Source organism: Musca domestica, unplaced genomic scaffold (genome assembly GCF_030504385.1).
Source record: "Musca domestica strain aabys unplaced genomic scaffold, Musca_domestica.polishedcontigs.V.1.1 2, whole genome shotgun sequence".
In the NCBI taxonomy this organism is placed as follows: domain Eukaryota; kingdom Metazoa; phylum Arthropoda; class Insecta; order Diptera; family Muscidae; genus Musca; species Musca domestica.
In genome coordinates, this window is record NW_026712249.1 from 6,617,049 (window position 1) to 6,639,765 (window position 22,717).

A 22,717-nucleotide genomic window follows, 5' to 3' on the forward strand; every position below is an offset into this window, starting at 1 on the left:
TGATCCAAACTTGGTACATCGTAATATTTTTGTCAAACTTAGATCGAGTTCGGAGATGGACAATATCGTTCCACTCCCTCTTGTAGCTCCCCCACAAAATGTCAACATTTTCAAAGAAAATAATTTACTGCATAGAAAGAGAAAGGATAATCCGATTTTGCTCCAACTGTGCAAATCTTAATATTTCCATGGGTGCTACGTCAGGTTCGAAAATGAACAATATCGGTCATTCATCATCAAGTGCCTCCCCCACAAAGGGTCAAAATTTTGAATAATTATAACTCTTATAAAATGTGATGTAAGTATCCGATTGTCTTCAATTTACATACATCACAATATTTTTATTAACCCAAGATCTAGTGTGAAGATCGAATATATCGGTCCACTAGTTTTGTTTCCTCTCCCACAATGGTTCAAAATTTTGTATATTTTATGAATCTTACAAAATCAACATCGGATTTCATTCAGACTTGGCACATCTCAATATTTTCATCAACACAAGATCTGTTATAAAAATGGTAGAGATCGGACCATTCCTTCTAGTACCTCCCTCACAAAGGGTCAAAGTTTGGATTAACCAAAACAATCATAAAATCCGAAATAAACATCCGGTTCTCTTCAAATTACACACATCCCAATATTTTTAATAACCTAAGGTCAGGTGTGAAGATGGGATATATCGGTCCACTCCTTCTGGTACCTCCCCCACAAAGGGTCAAAATTTTGAATATCAATGAAGCTCATTAAACACGAAATTAACATCCGATTCCAATCGGACTTGGTACCTCTCAATATTTCCATTAACACAAGATCTGTTATAAAGGTGGTAGAGAATGGACCATTTCCTCTGGTACCTTCCCCACATAGGGTTCAAGATTTTGGAAAACAAAACTCTCAAAGAAAGTGAAATACGCATCCAACTCTCTTCAAATTTTACACAACCAAATATGATATACATCTGCCAACCCCATGTGGTACCTAGTCCACAAAGCCTCAGGTGTTCTTGGTATTTTTTTAAAAACGAACAGTAATATTTATTAATTTTAAGGAGAAAATAAATAAGCCGTTATTCTCAATAATTTTTTATCTCAAACAGCATTAAAACTGAAATTTTTCAGAATGAAATTCCTTTCTCAGGATGATAACTACGCACAACATAAATTTTAATTTTTTTTTATTAGAAAAAACAATTACTTGTACACTCTATAAGAGAAAAGCGTCTTAAAAACTAATGCATTAATATTTCCGTTTGTACCAGTCTCTTGTTTGTATCGCCTGGCATACGATATGGAACTGTGGCAGCCATATTTGTCAAAGCTTTGGCCTTTTGTCGTAGATGTTGTAATTGCTAGAAATAAAAACAAAACACACACAAATGAAACAATGCAAATATCAATTGTTGATGATTTTAAGCTTACACTATCACGGCCACTATCTAGCATCACTGAATCTTTGCCCTTTACAGCTTTGTATTGTGAATACAAAATATCCATGGCGGCCAATAGAATATCTGGATAAACTTTACAAATTTCACCGCCCAGACGTTTGAAATTACTAATGCATTCTTCCAAATCATTCATAGACATGGGAACTAGTTTCGTGTTGGCCAGGACTTCCAAAGCAATTTGATATTTACGTTCATGGTAATAGTCGAAGAATGCCACCAACTCGGTGAGCAAATTAAAGGTGGCTAAAACCTGAGGTTCACACTCAATGCGGCTGCCACGTAAACGTTCGCTAAAATCACAAGCCATAATAGAGAGGCGTTCCCGCAAAGAACCTTTTTTGGAACTTTGATGTACCACTTGTGAGAGCATCAAAGAGAGATAACGCAAAGATTGACTTTGCATCTATTGCAAGAAAGAAAACTCAACATTTTTTAAATGAATCATAAGAAGGAATTTTGATGATACTTACATTTGCAATATCGAATAACTTAATGGCATCCTCAAACATTCCTTTGCGCACCAACTCCTCAGCCACCATGCCGGCAGCCACACGAGTGTCGAACTCAACACAATCAAACTGTTGGAATAGACCGCTGGAAAAAAGGGAAGATAATAATCGTGAATAAAAGTTCGTTTGGGAGTTTAACCTCATAAAGTTTAAAACTCACCCAGCAGGCAAACCAGTTGGCATCATTTTACCAAATATTAAATCATAATCACGACACTCGATGGCCAAATCGCTGACACAAACCAAAAATAGATTACGGCCCTCAGGATCTTTAAGATTACGCAAAAAGAAGAAATATTGCAGAGCTTCGGCGGGATCAGTGATCTCAAATTTCTTAACATACAACATAACCAAACGGGCAATGTTTAGGCGACGCATGGGTATGGGATCTTCTATGTCCACAGACACTATACATATATTATAAACGTAAAATTATATTCCGTATAAAAATGGGTTTTTCATTTTTTACTTACAAAGTGGTTCCTGTACATTCCTTGGGCCAGCAATTAAAAACATTTCATTGAGAGCTAAGGCAATATGCACGGCATGAACACGATATTTTTCTGTGCGTGAAAGAAACTCAATGGCAGCCTCAAATTGACCGGTTAATGCCAAAACCTGGAAGTAAAGATGCTGTTGTTCACCAGCATTGAAATGTTTTTCCCCGTATTTTTCCAATATCATAGTTTGTAGCCCAGAATATGTTAAGGCATCAGAATTGTCGCTAACATCGGTGCGTAGAATTGACAATTGGATCCATAGGAAATCGTCCGTTGTTTTAGCCACTTCCAAATGTTGTTCATTGGGGTCACAACCAGCAATAATGCAATAAACCTGAAAAGACATTTTTAATTAGTGGCTGACATTTTTAATTAGTATTCTGACACAAAAAGTTTTACGAACGATTATTCTAGTTCTTTGGAGGTTCTATTAGGTTCATAATCATAATTTCTGTTTGACTTCCATCTACAACTTACCGCTTTCTTATATGGATCAGTGGAATTCTTAATTTTGTTACAGTAATGCAGTTTAAGTTGGCCCTCAAGTTTTGTATTAATCTTTTGTTCCGGTTTATTAATTTTATCTTCCAATACTTGCATAAACTCTTCATGACCAGCTCTGTAAAACATTTACATTTAAAAATGAATATCTCAAACGGAAATATCGCTCCTACATACCCTCCCATTTGCATGCATTTCAAGGCAGACTGTAAATCACCACATCGCAGGCAATAATATACCATGGGCCACAATGGTTTTCCGTCTATGGTAGCATCTTGCAAACCGAAACAATTGCCCTGATTGAATGTCAAGCCCACAAATGATGAAACCAAATTAAAGATGCTTGGTACGCCACCACGTTGGGCTTCCCGCAAATTGCCACTAATTATTGTGGACATGTAGAGTTTGTAACGGTTTTCCAAATACTTTTTGGCTTGATCCACAAATTGATTTACTTGTTGACGGCTTTGCATGGGATCTCGGTTTCGTGATACGGGTGTTACATCGACCATATACTTCATGATTTCCCAAATTTCATTGACTTTTGGATCATCGAATGTTTGGGCAACTTTGGCAAATCTCTGTACCAGACTTGGACGGAAGGCACCTTTAATGACAATAGCATTGTAATCGTAGACCTCACGAGCATAAGCCATTTCCTATAAAATAAATTATATTAATCCAATAATTAACGCTTAAGAAAAACTGAGTTTTGGAGAAAAAGACAAGTTTCTTGCAATAAACTCTGTTTTAATGTAATTTTGTGGCTCTCAAGTTACTTACAATCCTATTCAAACAAGAACGAGTGCCAAAAGTCTCATTGATAATTGTTTGTTCCGGAAGTTTTTGAATATCAATCCAATTTTGTGACGGGCCCACCAGAGCATTCATTAATTTCATTTTTTCCTGCCGCCATTCGGATTTTATGTGTTCCCATTTGCGTTTTTGGGCATTCAAAAATGACTGCAAGGAAAAGTAGAATGTTTTAAGTACATAGCTATGGAAATTACTGAAATTACTATAAACTCAACACTCACATTCTTGTGCACCTCCTCGATGACGGATAATATGGCATTTTCTTTTTCATTTTTCAAAAAGCTCTGTATATCGGTGTCGGCAATGGGATCCAAAGGTTCAAAAGTTTTGCGGGCATTCAACGATTCCAATTTTTGCGATATTTTTGGCAAATCAATTCCTTTTGAGCCCAGTAAAATGTGCCTGGAATTAGCAGAGAATTGAAAGTAGTTTATTTTCTTGCATTTTTCAAAAAGTCTGTACTTACGCTTGTATGTCCTGTGCTCCAGTTTGAGTAACGCGTGAATGTAGCTCCTTGGTGGCTTCCAAGACTTGCGAAATGGTACGCTCAACACGAGGCAACTCCTCCGAGTTCTGTGTCTCATTTGTTAAACGCTGGGCTTGCTGCAATAGTGAATTAAAATCCATGATGCTGGGTAGTAAATGTAGTTGTGGGTTCAATTGCTGGAGTTTTTCTGTTATTAAATAATTTTTAATTGTCGGAATTTAGCAAAACAACGAAAATCCAACCGGCAGTGAAAGAAGCGGAACAAATGTCGGCGCACAATGGCAAACGTTACCAACCCTAAAATATACTTTTACTAGCTGTTGGCAACGGTGACGGATAGTTGCGAATGAAGGAAGAGGCAATAAGCCAAAATGTATAGAAGGTAAGAAGAAGCAACTTCTTGCAACAGTTATTTTTTTGTACAACTACTAGGGTGCACAAGGCACGAAAAAGACCCATCCGCGTTGCCAACCTTCTCCCCAATCATTCTGATTAAAGGTAACAATTTCTTCAAAAATAAATGGGTTTTTAATATTTTCTTATGAAGATGCTGTTAAGACATGTGTTTTTTTAAATATAATATAAATATATAATTTAAAAAGCTTTCCATTGTGGGAGTGTTCTTTTGTGTGAAGATTGGTCTGTATACTTATTAAATTACTCGCTCATTGTAATTGATTACAGTAGCACACATATATTCTGCTGCTTTATTGGTCTTGAAGACTATACAAACTACTCCCCATGCTGGAATTACAGAAATAGATAGGTAATTTATAATACCTCCGTGGCTATCGATATAGTTCATCATTCGCGAAAATAACCTATTACCTTGCTCGTTTCCAAAAAATAAGTACAATATTCTTTTACAAATTCATTGTTTATTTTATAGGTATGTACACTATATTCTACATTTACTCTTTTAGAGTACAAAGATTCTTTTCGGTAAATTATATTTAGAACTATACTAAATTATGCTAAATTAATTTTTTTCAGAAAATGTCTAACTAATAAATATTAAATATTACAAAGATACAAAGTAAGAATAGTTTGAAAACGTAATTTGTTGTTGTTGATAAGGTTGCAGCGCAGCTGCTCAAATACCTTTTTCAAAACTAAAGACAAAAAATTAAACGTAATTTCTTTTACAATAACATTTACAAAAACAAAACGATTTTTTGGTTAAATAAAACCTTATTTCATGGGTAAGGCAAAAACCAAAAAAAGAAATGGGAAATATTTCACAATATTATGAAGTCTAACTTCCCAATGACGATTCATACAGGTCTTCACATTTCCGTGAACACAGAAAATAGTGACCTTTAGTGCTAAGATATTTTGCTTCCATTTGACATTGAATACACCAACGTTTACGTTTTATTTTGGCTGCCTCCATTTCCAGTGATATCGAGTACCTGTGAAGTCTGTCAACTTCTTCAATGGTTTTCAGCATCTTTTCCTGTTCAGCCATAATAGTATCTTCAAACAGAGCCTTAAAAATCTCATAGTCATGGCTGATTTTCTTGAATTGTTCATAACTCCTTTCCAGCTTAGAATTCCAATTAGAATTTGTCGATTGGTTTGGAATAACAGTTTCATTGCTAGTGGAAATGTTTGCAGTTAGATCAACGCTCAAGATTGCCTTGGGAGTTGCCACTCCTGATCGCAAAAAAATTCCTTGTTCTTCACATGGCACCCCAATGTCACCATTGAATCTGCTTATATTTTTTCCTATTGGGATTGTGTTTTCAAAGCCCATTTCATGGTTGGATGTGCATTTTTTCGTTGTTGTAGTGCTTTGAACTTCAGAAACAAGGACGTCGACTGTTTGACGACGTTTGCGTGTTTTTGGATCTGTCTTTTTTTCCTTTCTGAGTTTTCTGCTTTTTCGTTTGAACATTTCAATTATTTTTTGTTAATTCCAATTTGGCAGAAATACCAGTCAGATATCAAACTCAATTAAATTCGCGGAGGGATTCCAAGGTTGGCTGTTGAATAAAAAAAAACATTTAATTGATCTTTGACCTTTAAAATTTGGAACACAAAATTAACTTATACACTTGTTTCTTGTGTTAAATATGTACCAACGAATAGTTGGAGGTATAAAAACCGTAAAAGCGTAAATATATATTATATATTATAAATTCATATATTATATATTAATATACCTAATATACCATTTGTGGAGTCAGACTCAGACCGATATATCCTCATCTTCACAGCAGATCTTGCATTAGCATAAGGATCCAGGAGGGACCTGAAAGAATGGTCCGATCTCCAGCATCTTACACACCACCACTTTATATCCTTGGTTGTCCAAGGTGTATGTATAGCAAAGCAATTAGAATTACTTTACTTACCTGCTTTTTAAATAATCCTGTCCAACAAATGTGTCCAATCCAATTCCTTGGTTGTTTTATCCCTCCTCTTCTTGGTGTTCAGGAGTTGATTGTCGACTCTGCTTCAAGCGCGCGCCGTTTGTTTGGTTGGTTGTTCGTTGCGAGAGTGTAAAACAAAAATGAAAAACGTCCCAAAGAAACGAATATGAAGGCCAGAAATGAATACCCGATAAATAATAAACAGAAAACAAAAATGCCGAGTTTACGAATGAGAGAAAAACAAAGAGGCCGTGGTCTTTGAGCCGGTAGGTTATTGTTTTGTATAACAGTTTCATTTCTGTCACAACCAGTGTTGCCAGTGTATGTGTATTTACATATATAGTGTGCAATTTTTCGTTGCAATGTGTAATTTGTGTTATTTAGGCGTAATTCATGTAATTAACTGTTAAAGGTTTATTATACCCTCAGCCATATGGCTAGTAAGGGTATATATTATTTGATACGGTCAAAACGTGCCAGGTCGAAATAACGGTTTTAGATCCTAGGTATTTTTGGAAAAAATCCGTTTCAGGACATTTGTAGTCGATTTAGCGATGTCTGTCCGTCTGGCTGGTGTGTACGGTAACTCTCGAAGGGAGTATCCGATGTGGTCCAAACTTGGTAGATCGCAATTTTTTTTTCAAACTTGGATCGAGTTCGGAGATGGGCGATATTGGCCCACTCCTACTTGTACCTCCCCCACAAAAGGTCTAAATTTTCAAAAAATATATTTTCTGCACAGAAAGAGAAACGATAGTCCGATTTTGCCCCATCTTTGCAAATCCTAATATTTGCGTCAGTGCTAGCTCAGGTGCAAAAATGGATAGTATCGGTCCACTCCATCAAGTATCTGCCCCACAAAGGGTCAAAGTTTTGAATAATTATAACACTCATAAAATGTGTTTAAGAGTCCGATGGTCTTCAAATTAAGCCAAGGTCTGGTGTGAAGATGACATAATCCCCCCAAAAAGGGTCAAAATTTTGAATGCTCATGAGGCTCATAAAACACGAAATTAACATTCGATTCCATTCAGACTTGGCACACCTCAATATTTCCATCAACACAAGATCTGTTATAAAGATGGTAGAGATCGGAACATTCCTTATGGTATCCTCCCACAAAGGATCAAAGTTTTGAATAACAAAACGATCATAAAATCCGAAATAAGCATCTGGTTCTCTTCAAATCACACACATCACAATATTTTTATTAACCCAAGGTCTGCTGCAAAGATGGCATATATCGGTCCGCTCCTTCTGGTACCTCCCCAAAGGGTCAAAATTTTGAGTATCCATGAAGCTCATAAAACAGGGAATTAAAATCCGATACCATTCAAACTTGGTACATCTCAATATTTCCATCAACACAAGATCTGATATAATGATGGTAGAAATCCATTCCCTCTGGTACCTCCCCCACAAAGGGTCAAAGTTTTGAATAAAACAAACTATCCAAAAATCGGTAATAAGCATCATAATATTTTTATTTACCCAAGGTCTGGTGCGAAGATGGGATATATAGGACCATTTCTTCTGGCATCTTCCACACATTGGGTTCAAAATTTTGAAAAAACGAAAAGTTCGAAGAAAGCGAGATAAGCATTCAACTCTCTTCAAATTTCACACATCCAGATATTTTTGTTAACGCAGGATCTGTTGTGAAGCTTATATATGTCTGCGATCCCTTCTGGTACCTAACCCACAAGGAGTCACAATTTTCTATACTTTTATCTGTCATAAATTGCGAAATAAGTCGGCGATTCTTTGCAACTTGCTATATCTAAATATTTCTCTTAACCAGAAATCTGATATGAATATGTATGTCATTTATCGAAATTTATGACATAAAATTGTATATGAATGTTTGATTTTCTTTATTTTGTCCATACCAATATTTTTATTTGTATTAGATAAGGTTTGAATATGGAGTACTTCGGTCCTCTATATTTGTTTCCTCACGCATATTTCCACATTTTTTAAAAAGTTGCACATATCTCATGTAAAGTATAGGAAGTAGTTGATATAGTCCAAATCTGGAACGTTGTAATTTTTTTATCAGTCTTAGGTCAGATATGAATTGGTCAATATTGGCCAACTGCTTCGGCACCTTCACCATATAGGGTCTACAATTTGAATAATCATAACTCAAGGCTGGGGGCATGGTAGAATCATGGTACAATAAAAAGGTAAGGTAGAGCTACCAGCTGTTAACAACTTTTTTTCTAAGTGTGCCCGACTTCTGCCAATTTTGTGTATGTATTTATTGTTTTGAAAAATAAAAACAGAACAGTTTCAACATCAATAATTGTACGACTCGTACATTGCGAGACGCGCATTACATCTATTCGCCAGCATTGTCATGGAATTATATATTCATATTTTTGAAAGAAAATCCAGTAATTTAATTCATTTAATGAGGAAAAATATTGAATAAATGAAAACAACTTGTTGCATTGACATTTGACAGGAAGCGGGCATAGCCTCAGGACTGTACTTCTGTAGTTTTACGAAGCTGTTTTACCTCCTTATTGTACCATGGGTAGAATCAAGAAGGTAAAGTCATGTAAACATATGTTTACAATTTTTTTTTTCAAAATTATTCGTTTGACAACATCTCATTGTCAAAGTATACAAATTATATATTTATAAATTCATAGTAAATACACAAATCAGAGATGGAAACCTTGTTTTTATGCAGTGAAATTTGGCAATGTAAATTATAGAAAATGCAGAGATGGGTATGCTTATTTGAAATGACTTTACATTCTTTATTGTACCATGGCTGGGTGCATGGTACAATGAAGAGAAGGTAGGTCAACTTTGAAAAAATTGCAAGTATAGAGGTCTACCTGTTTGGCTTGTAATGTCAGAATTACTATCAAAACAATAAAAAATCAAACAACTTGTTGCATTTATTTTGAATAAATAATTTCAAACCGCGAAAAATGAATGAAAGGTCAAAATTTCTTTTCAAAATCATGTTCTATATATCTGTTATGGTTTATTTCGCGACAAAAACTGTAGATTTTGTCGAGGTATACGTTGCAATAAGCATTTAGAAAACACCCAAATTTGAATATTTCCTGAACAATTTTTTATTATTGAAAAAATACACAGACATAAACAAATGAAGTTGACATATTAAGCCAGAAAAATAAAAAAATTGAAATCATATGGTTGTTCTGCCCTACCTTGAATTCATTGTACCATGGCTGGGTGTATACATCTGTTGGCAAAACCGACTGATACTATTTTAGTTGTTTATTATTGAAAAAAAAAAACAAACACATAAACAAATAAAGTTAACATATAAAGCCAAGCCAAATAAAAAAAATTAAATCATATGTACCTTGATTTTATTATACCATGTTTTATACTTTTAACTTGCCCTTAAAACTTCGTTATATCGGGAAATGGCAACTCTGACCACACTGTAAACATTGGCTACCGGTAAAATAACTGTCATAATTAATTCGCCGGTAGTGTCAGCAGTTATTACAGTTTTACAACAGCTGCTCGGGTATGTGTTGGTGGCATGAATGAAAAATTCGGTGGTACCTCTTGGGGTTGAGGTAGGGGTTGCATTTCATTCATGAATTTCTCGTTTAGTTAACTGGTTTTAGGGGTTGAAAATCGAAATGTCATCCGATTGTCAGTTAGTTAGAAACCCTATTTCGACGAAAACGGATCTCATTAAAGTGAAGTGAAAAACGGGAATAGAAAATTTAATAATAATTGCAGAAAATAAAATATTAAAAAAAATCATGATAAAAAGTGGATAATATTCAGTGCAATTAAAAAATAATTAAAAAAATATAATATCAATTGGAAGTGAGAAATTGGCGATTTTAAATTAATAATCAAATATGGTTGGATTACTTAATCCCATTAAGTATGGGGAAAATTTTTATGATTTATATACATTGAATACGAGAAGGTAAATGTAAAACAAATACAAAAAATTTAATAACAAATTGTTAAAAATGTTGCTTAAAACAGAGAAAATATAATAATTTTCTTTGTGAAAAATTCGGTATACTAATGTCTTGTAGGTATATCTGGTGTTGACTCATAGCTTTTATTGATTTTCCAAAAAACGAAGGTGTTTCGCTTTAAAAGAAAATTAAACAATACTCAATTCTAAATAGAATCTTCTAATCAAAACGATTTCAATTCAAGATTTATTAAAATTTTCAAGAAGAAATTTGCATTTCTAGGGTTTTATTTATTGAAAAGATGTATGAACAAAGCACAAAATTATCCTGTATACCAAAAATGTCAAACTCGCACACACACACTCACACACAAACCAGACATGTCCTTTTTTTAGAAAAGGGGTGGTAAAATTGACAATGGGTGGTGGTGGTATATACTCCTCCTGTTTATACTTTCAATCAGCTGTTCGATCAGCTGCTTTTCTTGTTCTTGTTTGTCCGAACAGCTGATTTACGGCATGCTTGTTCTTCATGTTTATTCGGTTTGCTTACTTAGCCTACCGAATATCAACAACCTTGAGTAAGGCGGTTCAATGACCCCATCTGACCACCTGTTCATGTAGGTCAGTTATGTATTTGTTTGTAAACAAACAAAGTCACATGCCGATTTTGTTTGTAAACATTGACTTTAGCTCAGAGAAAAACGTCTATAAAAAATAAGCTTTATTTTTATTAAAATTTCCAAAAACAAGAGAATATTTTTGGAAGCTAAAAATGTTGGGAATTTATATAAATTATATATAAATATTATTTAATAAGACAATACTTTATAAAAATATCAAAATTTTTTGTTTGAATTTAATTATATATATATTTTTTAATTTAATTTATCCATGCAAAAAACGTTTAAGTTTTTTCATAAATAAACCATTTAAACATATATAATATTTTCCAGGAAGCTGCAAAATGATCGCAAACCCTTGGGCAAACGTAAAAATAAGGATAAGAAATCTCCCATGGCCATATTGGAGGTGAATCCAGATTTGCGAATTTTAAATCAGCTAGATCAACCGCTGCTTAAGGAACAGTTGTTACTGTGCCCTGCATTTCCGGTGGCCCATATCGAGCTACAACCAAATGCCTCACAGTTTGCTGTATTTTCGGCCATACGTTCGACGGTCTTGGAAGCCGAAACCAGACGTCTGCTTTTTTATGAGTTGAGCGGCAATGCAAGACATTTGCCAAATTTAAATTCCTCATATTGTTTATTGTGCGGATCTTGTCTACTGAGTAATCAATCGGCAGAGTGCTCTTGCCAGGCACTTCAAGCTGGTGGTGGGGCAAATGGTGCCGTGGTGGCTCAGGTGGCTGTTGCAGGAGTAGCTGGCGCGGGTGGAAAACGTTCCCGTCAAGATTCAGCCAATAGTGATGTTGAATCCGAATCAGAGGAATGTTTGGACAAAGAACCCAAAATTGTCACCGTACCCTTGATTGTGGGTGCCGGTTTGAGAAGTCTATTCGAATTGATATCCGAAGCTCGACACATACAGCCGACATTTTGTTCCAAGGCCCTTAAGGCTCTACTGGATGTTATCCAAGGCCAACAACCGGAATCATTTAAACATGAACCCGAAGAACTGATAAATCCTTTGTATGATCTCCTCTTGGATTTGGCCACAATGAGCACAACCGAGAATGGTGGCAGTGAGGCTGATTGGTCAGCTGTGGCCTGTTCGGCCCTGATTGGTTTGTGTATTGCTCGTGGCGATACAGGGAAAATGTTGAAAGCCATTGCGGCCTTGATAATGTCGCCCAGGCATTTATCGTTGCAACGCATACAAATGCCAGCGGTGTTGGGTATGCTACAGCGCACAGTGATCAGTGCAGCTCTGGCCAAACCCACCTGTCCGGATTTCTATACGAAAGGTGTGCCGCTCAACTCAATCATCAATGAGGTAAGTTTCAAAGCAATAGAAAGAGGAAGGAAATCTCCATAGTTATATTTCTCATGGTTTTTTCTTTACAGTTCACAATCAAGGCGCCTTTTGGTGGTTTTACTGAACCTTCTTTGGCCTCGGATGGAACCTATTTGTATTTGCTCTTAGGTGGAGCTCTTCTGAAAATTGGCACCGGTTACAATGGTTCCTACAAGGGCCATATTTACATGCAAAATGATGAATTCACCAAAGAGAAAACAGGATGGCTGGGCTATAGTAATGGTCAATTGTATTATCGCCGCAACTCCAAACGCAATGCCGACCATTTGCATTTGGTTAACACTGAGCTATTGACCATAAAGAGCATGAATCCGGTTAATATGTTGCCAATTAGAGAGGGCTTCAATTACACTCTGTTTACGGATGAAGATTCCCTCAATGCCATATGTACCAATCGCGATGTGAGTATTGAATTTGAACATTTCTGAATTTGAAAGTAATTTGTTTTTTTCTCTCTCAGGATTCTCTGGTGGTACGACGCCTTAATATTGGCCATCAAAATCGCACCGCCGATCGTGACAATAGCCTACCCGTGGAGCTGCCTTTACAATTGTCACGCAAACGTTTTCGCACCCTGGGCTATGCCACCTTCGAGGAGGAAGTCTTAAATCAAAATCAAATCCTTAAAATACAGGCATCCTACAACATTTTCGAACCGAAAATACCAAACGATGTGGATTTACAGGAAATCGTCTGCGGCAAGGAGTTTGGTTTGGTCTGTGCCAACAATGGCAAAGTCTACTACTATGGCAAATCGAGTGCCTTAGGTTTGAAATCCGTGGGTCGTACACCTATTATGAAACTCACCGAATTGATTATATCGAAAATATCACGTATTATTCATATTGCTGTGGGCCATGATGGTATCCATGCCCTGCTGGTGAATGATGATGGTACAGTATATTTTGCTGGCACCGCTCGGCGCGGTGAAGATGGCGATATCTCGAAAAATAGACGTCAACCCAAGGCAGTCAAACCAAAGAAGATGACAAAAATTGAGGGTCATGTCATTGTCCAGGCAGCCTGCAACAATGGCACCTCGGCCTTTGTAACAAAGACTGGAAAGCTGATTATGTTCGGCAAGGATACTGTACATTGTGATGCACAAGGTTTTGTAACAGACTTTGCCGATCAGCATATACAAAAGGTGGCACTGGGCAAAGCCCATTGTGTGGCCCTAAATGCCAAGGGTCAGGTGTTTACGTTTGGCCTGAATAATAAGGGCCAGTGTGGTCATGTTTATAATAAATCAAAGGAGAGTAGTACAACTGGCAGTGGTGGTAGCACTGTTGATGGATCTGGTGGAGTTTCATTGGCATCTGGAGCAGCAAAATCACAAAATATGAAAAAATTGAAATTTGATTTTTCGAATTTATGTGATTATGATGATCACACTGTTGTCCAGGGCCAGTGTCGTGTATGTGTGGTGTGTAAGGAGTGCACCGGGTTTTCCATTTCGTGTGTATCCTCCTTAAATATTCCCCTGGAGGAAAGAGTGGGCGGAGCGTAAGTATTACACATTTTGTATGAATAGTTTTTATATTTATATTCTCCATTTATGCTTGTGCTTACAGGACCTGTGCATGTGGTCATGGTGATGCTGGCTGTTCCAAATGTGGTCTCTGTGCTTCCTGTATTGCCGTACAGGAATCTGAAAGTGGTAACATTTTGTCTTATAACTGCCATGATATTTTATTATAAAAATATTCTTTCTTAGTTTCAGATACCAAGGATACAAGTAAGCAATTAAATCGTCAACGTTCCAAGAGCCTGATAATGCGTCGCAAGGATAAGAAGTCAATGGATGACACCAGCAGTCACACTGAAGAAAATCCACCACGTGTTGCTCCCCTGGCACCACAACTTTTGCAAATGCCCTCAACATCTCCGGTGGTACAGGTGTCGTGTGGCCTACATCATACTGTTGTCCTTACGCTCTCTGGTGAGGTGTATGCCTTTGGCAGCAATCAATTTGGTCAATTGGGTACTGGTGATATGCAGCCTGCAACCGGACCTGTTCGAATCAATGTACCCGGAAATGTTTGCCAAGTTGCAGCTGGCAGCAATCACACTGTACTTCTGACCTACAAAGGACTGGTATATACTTTTGGTAATTTCCAAAAAGGGCAATTGGGAAGATTGCCGCACGATTTTCAACAAAAGGCTGGCGCTTCAAGGGACAGTGATAAATCGAATATCGGCCAAAATTATAGGGAATCTTTTGTGAATCAAGATTCATTGCCGGAAAAGCCGACGGTGGCCCAGATGATATCGCAAAGGCAGAAGATTCTGTGGCATTGTACACCAGGAGTTGTGTTGTATGTATCAGGTTGAGGTTATGTTATTAGAAAATTAAATAATTGGATTTTATCTTCTTTCTAGTGGCATTGGGCCCAGCTTTGGCAAGAAGGCCACATGGATTGGAGCCAGTGGAGATCAAACCTTTATTAAATTGGACGAATCTTTAATTACAACACAAATGTTGCCAAAAATGAATGTGGCAGCCAATAAGAAAACAATTTGTGAGTTATAGCTTAACATAGAAACGGAACTATATTGAATCTTTCATTCTCCTTACCAGTGATGATACCAACCATACCCCTGACCTTTAGTGCCATATCGATAAATCGTCGCGATGGCAACTGCACAGCCCATTACCATAACCAAGTGGATTTTGCAAAAATGGAACATTCAAATAAACCCAAATTAGTGCCGGAGGTTAATCAAAATGTCGATCAAAATACCATGGTACCATTGGGTCCAACATCATCGTCGGGAAATCCCATCAATGAACAAATGTCGCGCAGCATGCATGAGGCAAGGAATCAAATGTTTGATCTGCAAGACAACAATCATGTCCACAATGCGTCGGGAAGTCAGCGTAAGGAACGTAATAGAGAATATGCCAAGGGTTGTCTTAAGAGTCCATCATCGCCCAAAGCAGCTTCATCATCGGCTGCCACAATTAATGACAAATCATATTCGAAATTGGCCTTTGCAATGGACCCCATGTATGACATATTGTGGGTGTACGATTGCAATCAAAAGAAGGTATTGAGTTATAATGTCCTCGCCAGTGAGATACAACAAACGGGAATGGTAAGAAGGATGATATGGGATCTGGAATTATGTGATTTATAAAATTTTAATTTCCATTTTGCAGAACTCTTCTAACTACAGAGCATTGCTGACACCAGAACTATCGATGCCGAATAAATTTGACTCGAAAATATCTCGTTTGCATGCCTCACTTAATCTATTGGCATGCTTGGATGTGCTGACCTCGGCCCAGGATGTTATGTAGGATTTCTTTTAATGATTTGGTGATTATTTGAGTTTTGGAGTCAATTATTTTCTCTTTTAGACCTGCTTGTTTTGAGGACATATCTCCCAAGGAGGATAATCAGAGTAAAGAACTAAAGGATAACCAATATCAAGTCTGTAATCGTTTCGACAATTTTGGTGGTGGCTGGGGATATTCTGGCCACAGTGTGGAAGCAATACGTTTTTCGGCGGACACAGATGTGATGATATGTAAGTGGTTAATGGCATTTTCTCCCTTTCTCCTTGACCAAATTTGCTCTTCTTTGATTTTCAGATGGCTTTGGCATGTTTGGTGGTCGAGGTGAATATTCATGCAAGCTAAAACTCTATGACATGGGTTGCGATGGTGGGGGCTATGAAAAGGAAGGCACACTTATTAGCGAAACTAAAGAAATTCCCTTTGAATGTCCTGCCCGCAGCAAATACCACATACTGCTACCCAAACCAGTTAGCATAACTGCGGGGCGTTGGTATCTGGTATGGGCCCGCATTGCCGGCCCATCATCTGACTGTGGTTCATGTGGCCAGGCAACTGTGACAACAGAAGATCAGGTGGTCTTCACCTTTAAATCATCCAAGAAGGCCAATAACGGCACCGATGTTAACTCTGGCCAAATACCAGCTATTCTATATCGTCTAATAACCCAAGAATCTAAACAACCACCGGCTCCAGTGGATATAGATCCCGTTAAGAGGGTTACCAAAGAATTTGCCAATAGTGTAACCAAGGAGTGTTTTGAAAGTTTGGTATTAATGTTGAATTGGTCATGGGAAGCATTCAAGGGTTATCTGAGGGAACAGCGTGACATGTCACATCAGTTGCAGGTCAAACAATCGCTGGAATATTTAATACATGTCAATAAGTCGTGTTTGCGTTTGCTAAGGAAATACACCAATGAGATATATCCCCAATATGGTACATCCGATGAAATTGCTGAATATATTTCAACTGCATCCGGTCACAAGTCGTTGAACAATCGTTCGGACAAGGAGGTGACAAAGTTTACCAAACCCTCATCGACTTTATTAACCAAATATTTCAATGATAATGGCAGTGGAAGTGGAGGTGTTGGTGGTGGTGGTAATCAATCTCCAATGAAAAAATCGAATATGGAAAATCTACAATTGGCTGAATGCATTGGCAATGTCCGGGCCATGCTAATTGGAATATTTTGCGATGATATCTTCCAAGATATTAGCAGTGATGAGGCCCTATCCATGGCCCTGGAAATTTTGGATGAGTGCCATATAAGTTTTGTGGCCTGTTTTGGGGTTTTCTATCCCACCTCAACTTTGAAATGGAATTGTTTGTGTGATTTGCTGTCGGAAATGGATAAAGTATGGAGATGTTTATTTCAAAATCACAGAGATTTCAATTTGAGATGTTTTTGTTTTTTACAGCAAGGTACATTGCATTCCCGACTCTTGAGTGCCATTCTGGCCGGCCTATGCTCGCCCACGGTTAAGCTGCGTTCAACATTTGCCCTGTTAAATCATGGCAATGAACGTCATTCGATTGTAAGTCCAAGTGATAATTCTGGCCTACCAATGCTCTCGTCAACGGACTCCCATCAATATCCCATACTGGTTGAGCAAATGATTTATCGTACACAGCAGGAGAAATGTGACTTCCTCAGCAATTCATGGACCTTTAAGGATGTGCTAATGCGTTTGCTGGATATTATAGCCAATCCCATAAGGGATCGTTTGGAAAATATCTACAATAGGGGTGTCCATTATACATATTCCAGTAGCAGTTATTGCAGCAAGGATTTCAACCAGGGACTCATTGATAACTGTTGTCATTTGTTGGCACGTGTTCTGGCGGAAATTGTTTACCAAACAGCTATTGGGGATGTAAGTCAAATAAATATTAGATTCTTCTTCAGATTGAATGGTTCTTCTTCTGTTCGATAGTACGACAAAATGTTTGTGCCACCCAGGACGTTGCATTCCTCTGGCTCTCGATTTGCCCGTTGCGATCAAAGTCGTACCTGGAATACGGGAAGCTTTGGCCCTGATGCTATTGCCTTTTCTGTGGATCGTAGTGGCATTGCAATAGCTGGCTGTATGGTTTACACTGGGTCCGGTAGTTATGAGTATCAATTGGAGCTGCTGTGTGATACATCAGGTGATGTTGGACAACAACAGCCGTTGCAACAGCAACAACATAAATGGGAAACTTTGGAATCGGTGTCGGGCACCTATGATCAGAGTGTGGTACAAAATGATATGGCTGAGGTGAAATTTGAAAGATCGGTTTTGATAAAGGTAGGTTGTCTAAAGAAAGAAATCTTGACGTATTGTAACATGCCGATTTTTTGCAGGAAAATACCCGCTATGCCTTGAGATTTTGTTCCCAGGGCCATCGCACTTGCTCCGGTGACGGTGGCTTGCCATCGGTGCGTGGCCCCTGTGGCACCACATTCCAGTTTTATGCCTGTGACTTGAGTTTCAATGGCACCAATGCCCATCGGGGTCAAATACCCTGTATTCTTTATTACAGTACACCCATTAAGTCGGAATCAAATGGTTGCAGTGGTGGCGCTTTTGGTTCCGGTGGAACTGGTGGTTCAGGCTCCAATGATGTTTCCTTATCCAATGAGACCACAATGCGTGATACTGCCCTACAAATTGCCTCAGATATTACCAAGAAATGTACAGAACTTTTGGTTCTAGCTCGAAATACCCTGGCTGCATCACTTTCGCCCTCGGACAATTCCTCAAATCATTCACAGACCATAGATTCTGAACATAATATAACACCAATTGAAGAACATATGGATATAAATTGGGCCAATAACTCCAGGACCTCACATTTGCCCGCTGAAGCAGGGGGTTTATCGGCAGCTCGAGATTTATCCAAAAGATTGGAATCATTTTCGAAGGGTATCATTGAGACATTGAAGTTTGAAAAACGTTCCACCAATCCATTCGAAATGGAAATAGAAATTGGAGCCACAGAAATCCATCCCAAGGATTTGATGATTGAGGAAACTGCAGCCATACATGATTTGAATTTCCGCAATGGTCAAATTACCAAATTCAATGGCAATGAAAGGGTGGGTGCCGAGGCGGTGGAAAATTTAATGGGAGTCTCGGGACAATTCAATCCCGTGGCAATGGCTCGCGCCGATTCGGAGGAGACACCAGGTCACATGGCAGCCTCGAATATTTTGGATGTTTTCAATTTGGGCTCTTCCAACTTATTCCACACCTTACTACCATTGGTGTATGCCCACATTGCCAATTTGGCTTGTAATGATGCCAAGGTGGGATAGATAGTTTAGTTTTTCCATTCCACTTAGACACTAATATGTTATTGTATTTTTTCCAGAGTTCCGTACAAATTTTGGGCTTGATCAAGGAAATATTGCCCCACATTGCAGCCCTAAATCAATTGAGTTCTAGCAGCAAGGAAACGACAGGCATACAACCTAACCACTCCAGCCTGCCTCGTTTGCGTCCATCTTTTGAATTATTCCACAAAAAATTCGACACGGGCAATGAGGCTTGCAGCAATGCTTTGGTAACAGCCTCCACATCCAATCAAGCCAACCATGATAATAGTCCCACAAATGATACACCCACTACCAGCAATCACTATTGTGTGGTTGAAAGTGAACATCCCTATAGAAGTGCTTCCATCAATTGCTATCGGGTTGAATTTCCACCCTGTGTCCAATGGCTGACCATTGAATTTGATCCTCAGTGTGGCACGGCACAAATGGAAGATTATCTCTTGGTATCGGTGCCCATGAGACCATTGGTGTTGGCCGATATGTGCCATGCCAGCGAGGATTATTATGACATATTGGATAATAACATCAAATCGAATCGTTCGGGAAATAATGGGGGCCATTGTAAGAATGCAACCCTATTGACATCTTGTTATAAGACACCCCTGCAAAAAGCTGAGTCGGTAGAGATGAAAAATGAATCCGATTGGTTTGTGGTAAAAAAGTTTAACAGGTAAGAAAATATCATTTTTGTGTGGAGTTGGAAGTCTGGACATTTAATTATTTCGTTATTTTATTTGCAGCTCTTCTAATTGGCTACAAAATGTCATGATTCTACCGGGCAATTGTGTTGAGTTTTCCTTGGAAACCTCATCTTTATATGTTCAAGATCCCCGGGTAAATCGTTATGGTTTTAAATGTTTGGTCGTGGGTTATGACAATCCAGTGTTGGTAAGTTTGGCTTTTAGAGGAGGGAACCATAATTTGATGTTAATTAACAATTTATGTTTCCAGTTAAGTAACAACAGCTCCTGCTTGGTGCGCATTGAACAAGAACTATCCTATTTGGGTGGCATGTGCAGCGGCAATTTAATGAAAAAGAACTTAAGTTTGCCAGGTAAGGACAATGCGAAAAAATGGGTCAAACAGAGAAAATTAACCTCTTTTGTTTTATTCATTTAGATGACAAAGATGTTGAGGATTTATCAACAATAAGTGAAACAATTAGCACACATTTTGCTTTGCTCTCAAAAGGCCTGGCCTTGGCAGAGCCTGACTTAACCATACATCAAGCTCTGGAATCGTATTTACCAATTGGGTAAGTGGTAGGAAATTAAATATTATAATTTGATCAAATTAAAAATTAAGAGAGATTGGGAGTTTATTCTGGTTCTGCAAAATTTTGGAAAAGACCTAATGATCTATTCCTAGATTTTCTATCAATTGAAGACTCTGTAACAAGGTCTTCAATTTGTAAAGACCTTTCAAATGTCGCCTGTCTAAAGAAGACCTTCGGCTTTTCTTTGAAGCAATTTGAAAAGAAGGAAAACATTTGGAATGATATTTATATATAAGACCTTTAAAAAGCCTAATTGAAAGATTTTAGGCGTATAGAAGATATTTTATATGATGTTTCTATCTACACAAACCCTATTGAAAGAAACCCCCTAGACAATTTCGGAAAAGGCCAGGTGATCTATTGCTGGATTTTCCATCTATTGAAGATCCTGCAAAAAGATCTTTAATCTGTAGAGAAATTTCAAATATCATCTGTCTAAAGAAGGCCTTCTGCTTTTAGAAGCAATAAAAGAAGACCTTTGGAAAGTTTTTTAAAGGGTGAGATAAAAAACTGCAACAAAGTCAAATGCCATAATTTTTACATTTTTTTTTAAATTTTATTTTTTTAAAGCAAAAGATGTCGGAAATAGCACAAAATTTTAGAATAAGTTTAGATTTGTTCGAATTTGTCACCTTTGGCACGAATTTGGCCTTCAAACGGCCAATGAAACCGTCACACGCTCCCCGAATGTTGCTCTGCGGTGTATTGGCCCATTCCCGGCGAAGCGCTTGCTTGGGGTGATCGACAATTTGGTATTTTTTAATGTCAACCTTGCTTTCCAAAATACTCCAGACACAATAGTCCAATAGGATTGCTATCCAGAGATTTTGGTGGCCACTGCCACCTCATTTTGTAACAATTTTTGAGTGGCGCGTGCTGAGTCCTGTTGGAATGTCCAAGGTCTGTGGCCAAAATGTTAATTTAATACACCCTCCTTTTCCTCTTCCTCTTTAATACACCCTCCAGAATATTTTCGCGATAATATTCGGCATTAATTCTGATGCCACGGTTGAATAATATGAGCGGAGAGCGACCGTCGGCTGTTATGGCGGCCATCACCATGCCTGGCGCTTGAGTTCTGGTGGCCAGCCGAAGTTGCACATTTTCAGCTGACCTCTTTGGCAAGTAAACGAATGTTTTCTCATCGGAGAAAAACAAATTCGGCAGTTCACCACTTTCAACCAAGCGAAGCAACTCTTTATCTCTTTTGAGTCCATTTTCTTTCTGTTGCGGTGTAAGCTCTTGCATTTTTTGGACTTTCAATGGCTTTACCCCCACCTTATTTTTCAATATATGCCGAATGGAGTATGGCGATATGTTCAGCTCACTAGCCATTTTTTCGATCAAGTCGCTTCTTTACTTTTCGAACCATTTCTACTGATGTTGCTGTTTTCTTCCGTCCATTTCCTTAACGTCGGGCTACGCTACCAGTATCACGTAATCGATAACGATCGATGGTACGAGACACAAAAGATTTATTCACATTTAAATGCTGGAGTGCTCTAACGACGATAGCCACTTGTGGTTTTCCAGTTTGAATTCCATCACGAATAACTTTTTTTCTGGAAAATTCTCACCAAAATGCTTTTGTACACTTGTAAACATTATAATGAGCTGTCACTGGAATAATTTTGATAGCTGTCGATCGAGTGGCTTAGAAATGACAGCAGTCTGGAGTGGGTTGCAGTTTTCTCATCTCACCCTGTATATAAGACTTATTAAGAATCCTAATTGAAAGATTTTAGATGTAAAGAAGATGTTTTAAATTATGTTTCTATAAATGAAACCCCATTGAAAATTCGATCATTAGATAAACATTTGACAAATATCTTCTATTAATAGAGGCACTCTTGAGAGGTCTTTATGAAGAATTCTTTTTTGAAAGGTCTCCTTTATGGAGGAGTATGGTTATTTTAGATATTGACGACTCTTTAAATATTCTCTATCAAGGCTTTTCCTCTAATAAAAATATATTTTATAAGTTCTTATTACCATAGAAGTCTTCTGAGAGAGGTCTCATTGACTGGGAACGTTGTAAATTGTACAGGATCAATGCCAAGTTTTTGCACTAATTCTAAAAGGCTTCGAGGATAAATTCATGAATTCATTATTATTTCGAAAAAGTTTGTTTAAATTTATTTATTTTTTTACTTAAATAAAATTTGTTTATCTCCCCAAAAACAAGATCAATGAATATAAAATTTGCCTCCCAAGTTTTCTATTCTCAACAGTTTACAAAATCGGTTAT

The 22,717-nt window shown here is 37.7% G+C and overlaps 3 protein-coding genes and 1 long non-coding RNA gene across 4 annotated transcripts in view; 1 reads left to right on the plus strand and 3 right to left on the minus strand.

The window, feature by feature from the left end:
* LOC101895885 (troponin I) overlaps nucleotides 1-22,717 on the minus strand; it is a 281,696-nt gene that overhangs the window by 118,516 nt on the left and 140,463 nt on the right. The window lies entirely within an intron of this gene.
* Nucleotides 1,164-4,568, minus strand: LOC101895022 (nuclear pore complex protein Nup93-1). The gene is made up of 10 exons (XM_005179154.4): nucleotides 4,240-4,568; nucleotides 3,995-4,175; nucleotides 3,741-3,920; nucleotides 3,135-3,616; nucleotides 2,934-3,075; nucleotides 2,430-2,790; nucleotides 2,117-2,363; nucleotides 1,918-2,041; nucleotides 1,419-1,850; nucleotides 1,164-1,348 (listed from the first exon to the last, which is right to left on the minus strand). The coding sequence occupies exons 1-10, from the start codon at nucleotides 4,398-4,400 to the stop codon at nucleotides 1,229-1,231; spliced, it is 2,430 nt and encodes an 809-aa protein (XP_005179211.1). The 5' UTR covers nucleotides 4,401-4,568; the 3' UTR covers nucleotides 1,164-1,228.
* On the minus strand, nucleotides 5,119-6,933 carry LOC131802169 (uncharacterized). The gene is made up of 2 exons (XR_009342067.1): nucleotides 6,618-6,933; nucleotides 5,119-6,245 (listed from the first exon to the last, which is right to left on the minus strand). It is a non-coding gene; the product is annotated as an uncharacterized LOC131802169 (long non-coding RNA).
* The window catches only part of LOC101898302 (E3 ubiquitin-protein ligase highwire), a 127,044-nt gene continuing 114,463 nt past the window's right edge, over nucleotides 10,137-22,717 (plus strand). The window contains exons 1-18 of the mRNA XM_011292454.3: nucleotides 10,137-10,572; nucleotides 11,526-12,525; nucleotides 12,597-12,968; nucleotides 13,028-14,073; nucleotides 14,142-14,227; nucleotides 14,285-14,885; nucleotides 14,950-15,089; nucleotides 15,149-15,666; nucleotides 15,731-15,867; nucleotides 15,932-16,101; nucleotides 16,166-17,229; nucleotides 17,293-17,748; nucleotides 17,809-18,162; nucleotides 18,219-19,163; nucleotides 19,229-19,863; nucleotides 19,934-20,081; nucleotides 20,145-20,247; nucleotides 20,313-20,448. Coding sequence (XP_011290756.1) covers nucleotides 10,502-10,572; nucleotides 11,526-12,525; nucleotides 12,597-12,968; nucleotides 13,028-14,073; nucleotides 14,142-14,227; nucleotides 14,285-14,885; nucleotides 14,950-15,089; nucleotides 15,149-15,666; nucleotides 15,731-15,867; nucleotides 15,932-16,101; nucleotides 16,166-17,229; nucleotides 17,293-17,748; nucleotides 17,809-18,162; nucleotides 18,219-19,163; nucleotides 19,229-19,863; nucleotides 19,934-20,081; nucleotides 20,145-20,247; nucleotides 20,313-20,448 — 7,982 coding nt within the window. The 5' untranslated portion in view covers nucleotides 10,137-10,501. The remainder of the gene's footprint in view (nucleotides 10,573-11,525; nucleotides 12,526-12,596; nucleotides 12,969-13,027; nucleotides 14,074-14,141; nucleotides 14,228-14,284; nucleotides 14,886-14,949; nucleotides 15,090-15,148; nucleotides 15,667-15,730; nucleotides 15,868-15,931; nucleotides 16,102-16,165; nucleotides 17,230-17,292; nucleotides 17,749-17,808; nucleotides 18,163-18,218; nucleotides 19,164-19,228; nucleotides 19,864-19,933; nucleotides 20,082-20,144; nucleotides 20,248-20,312; nucleotides 20,449-22,717) is intronic.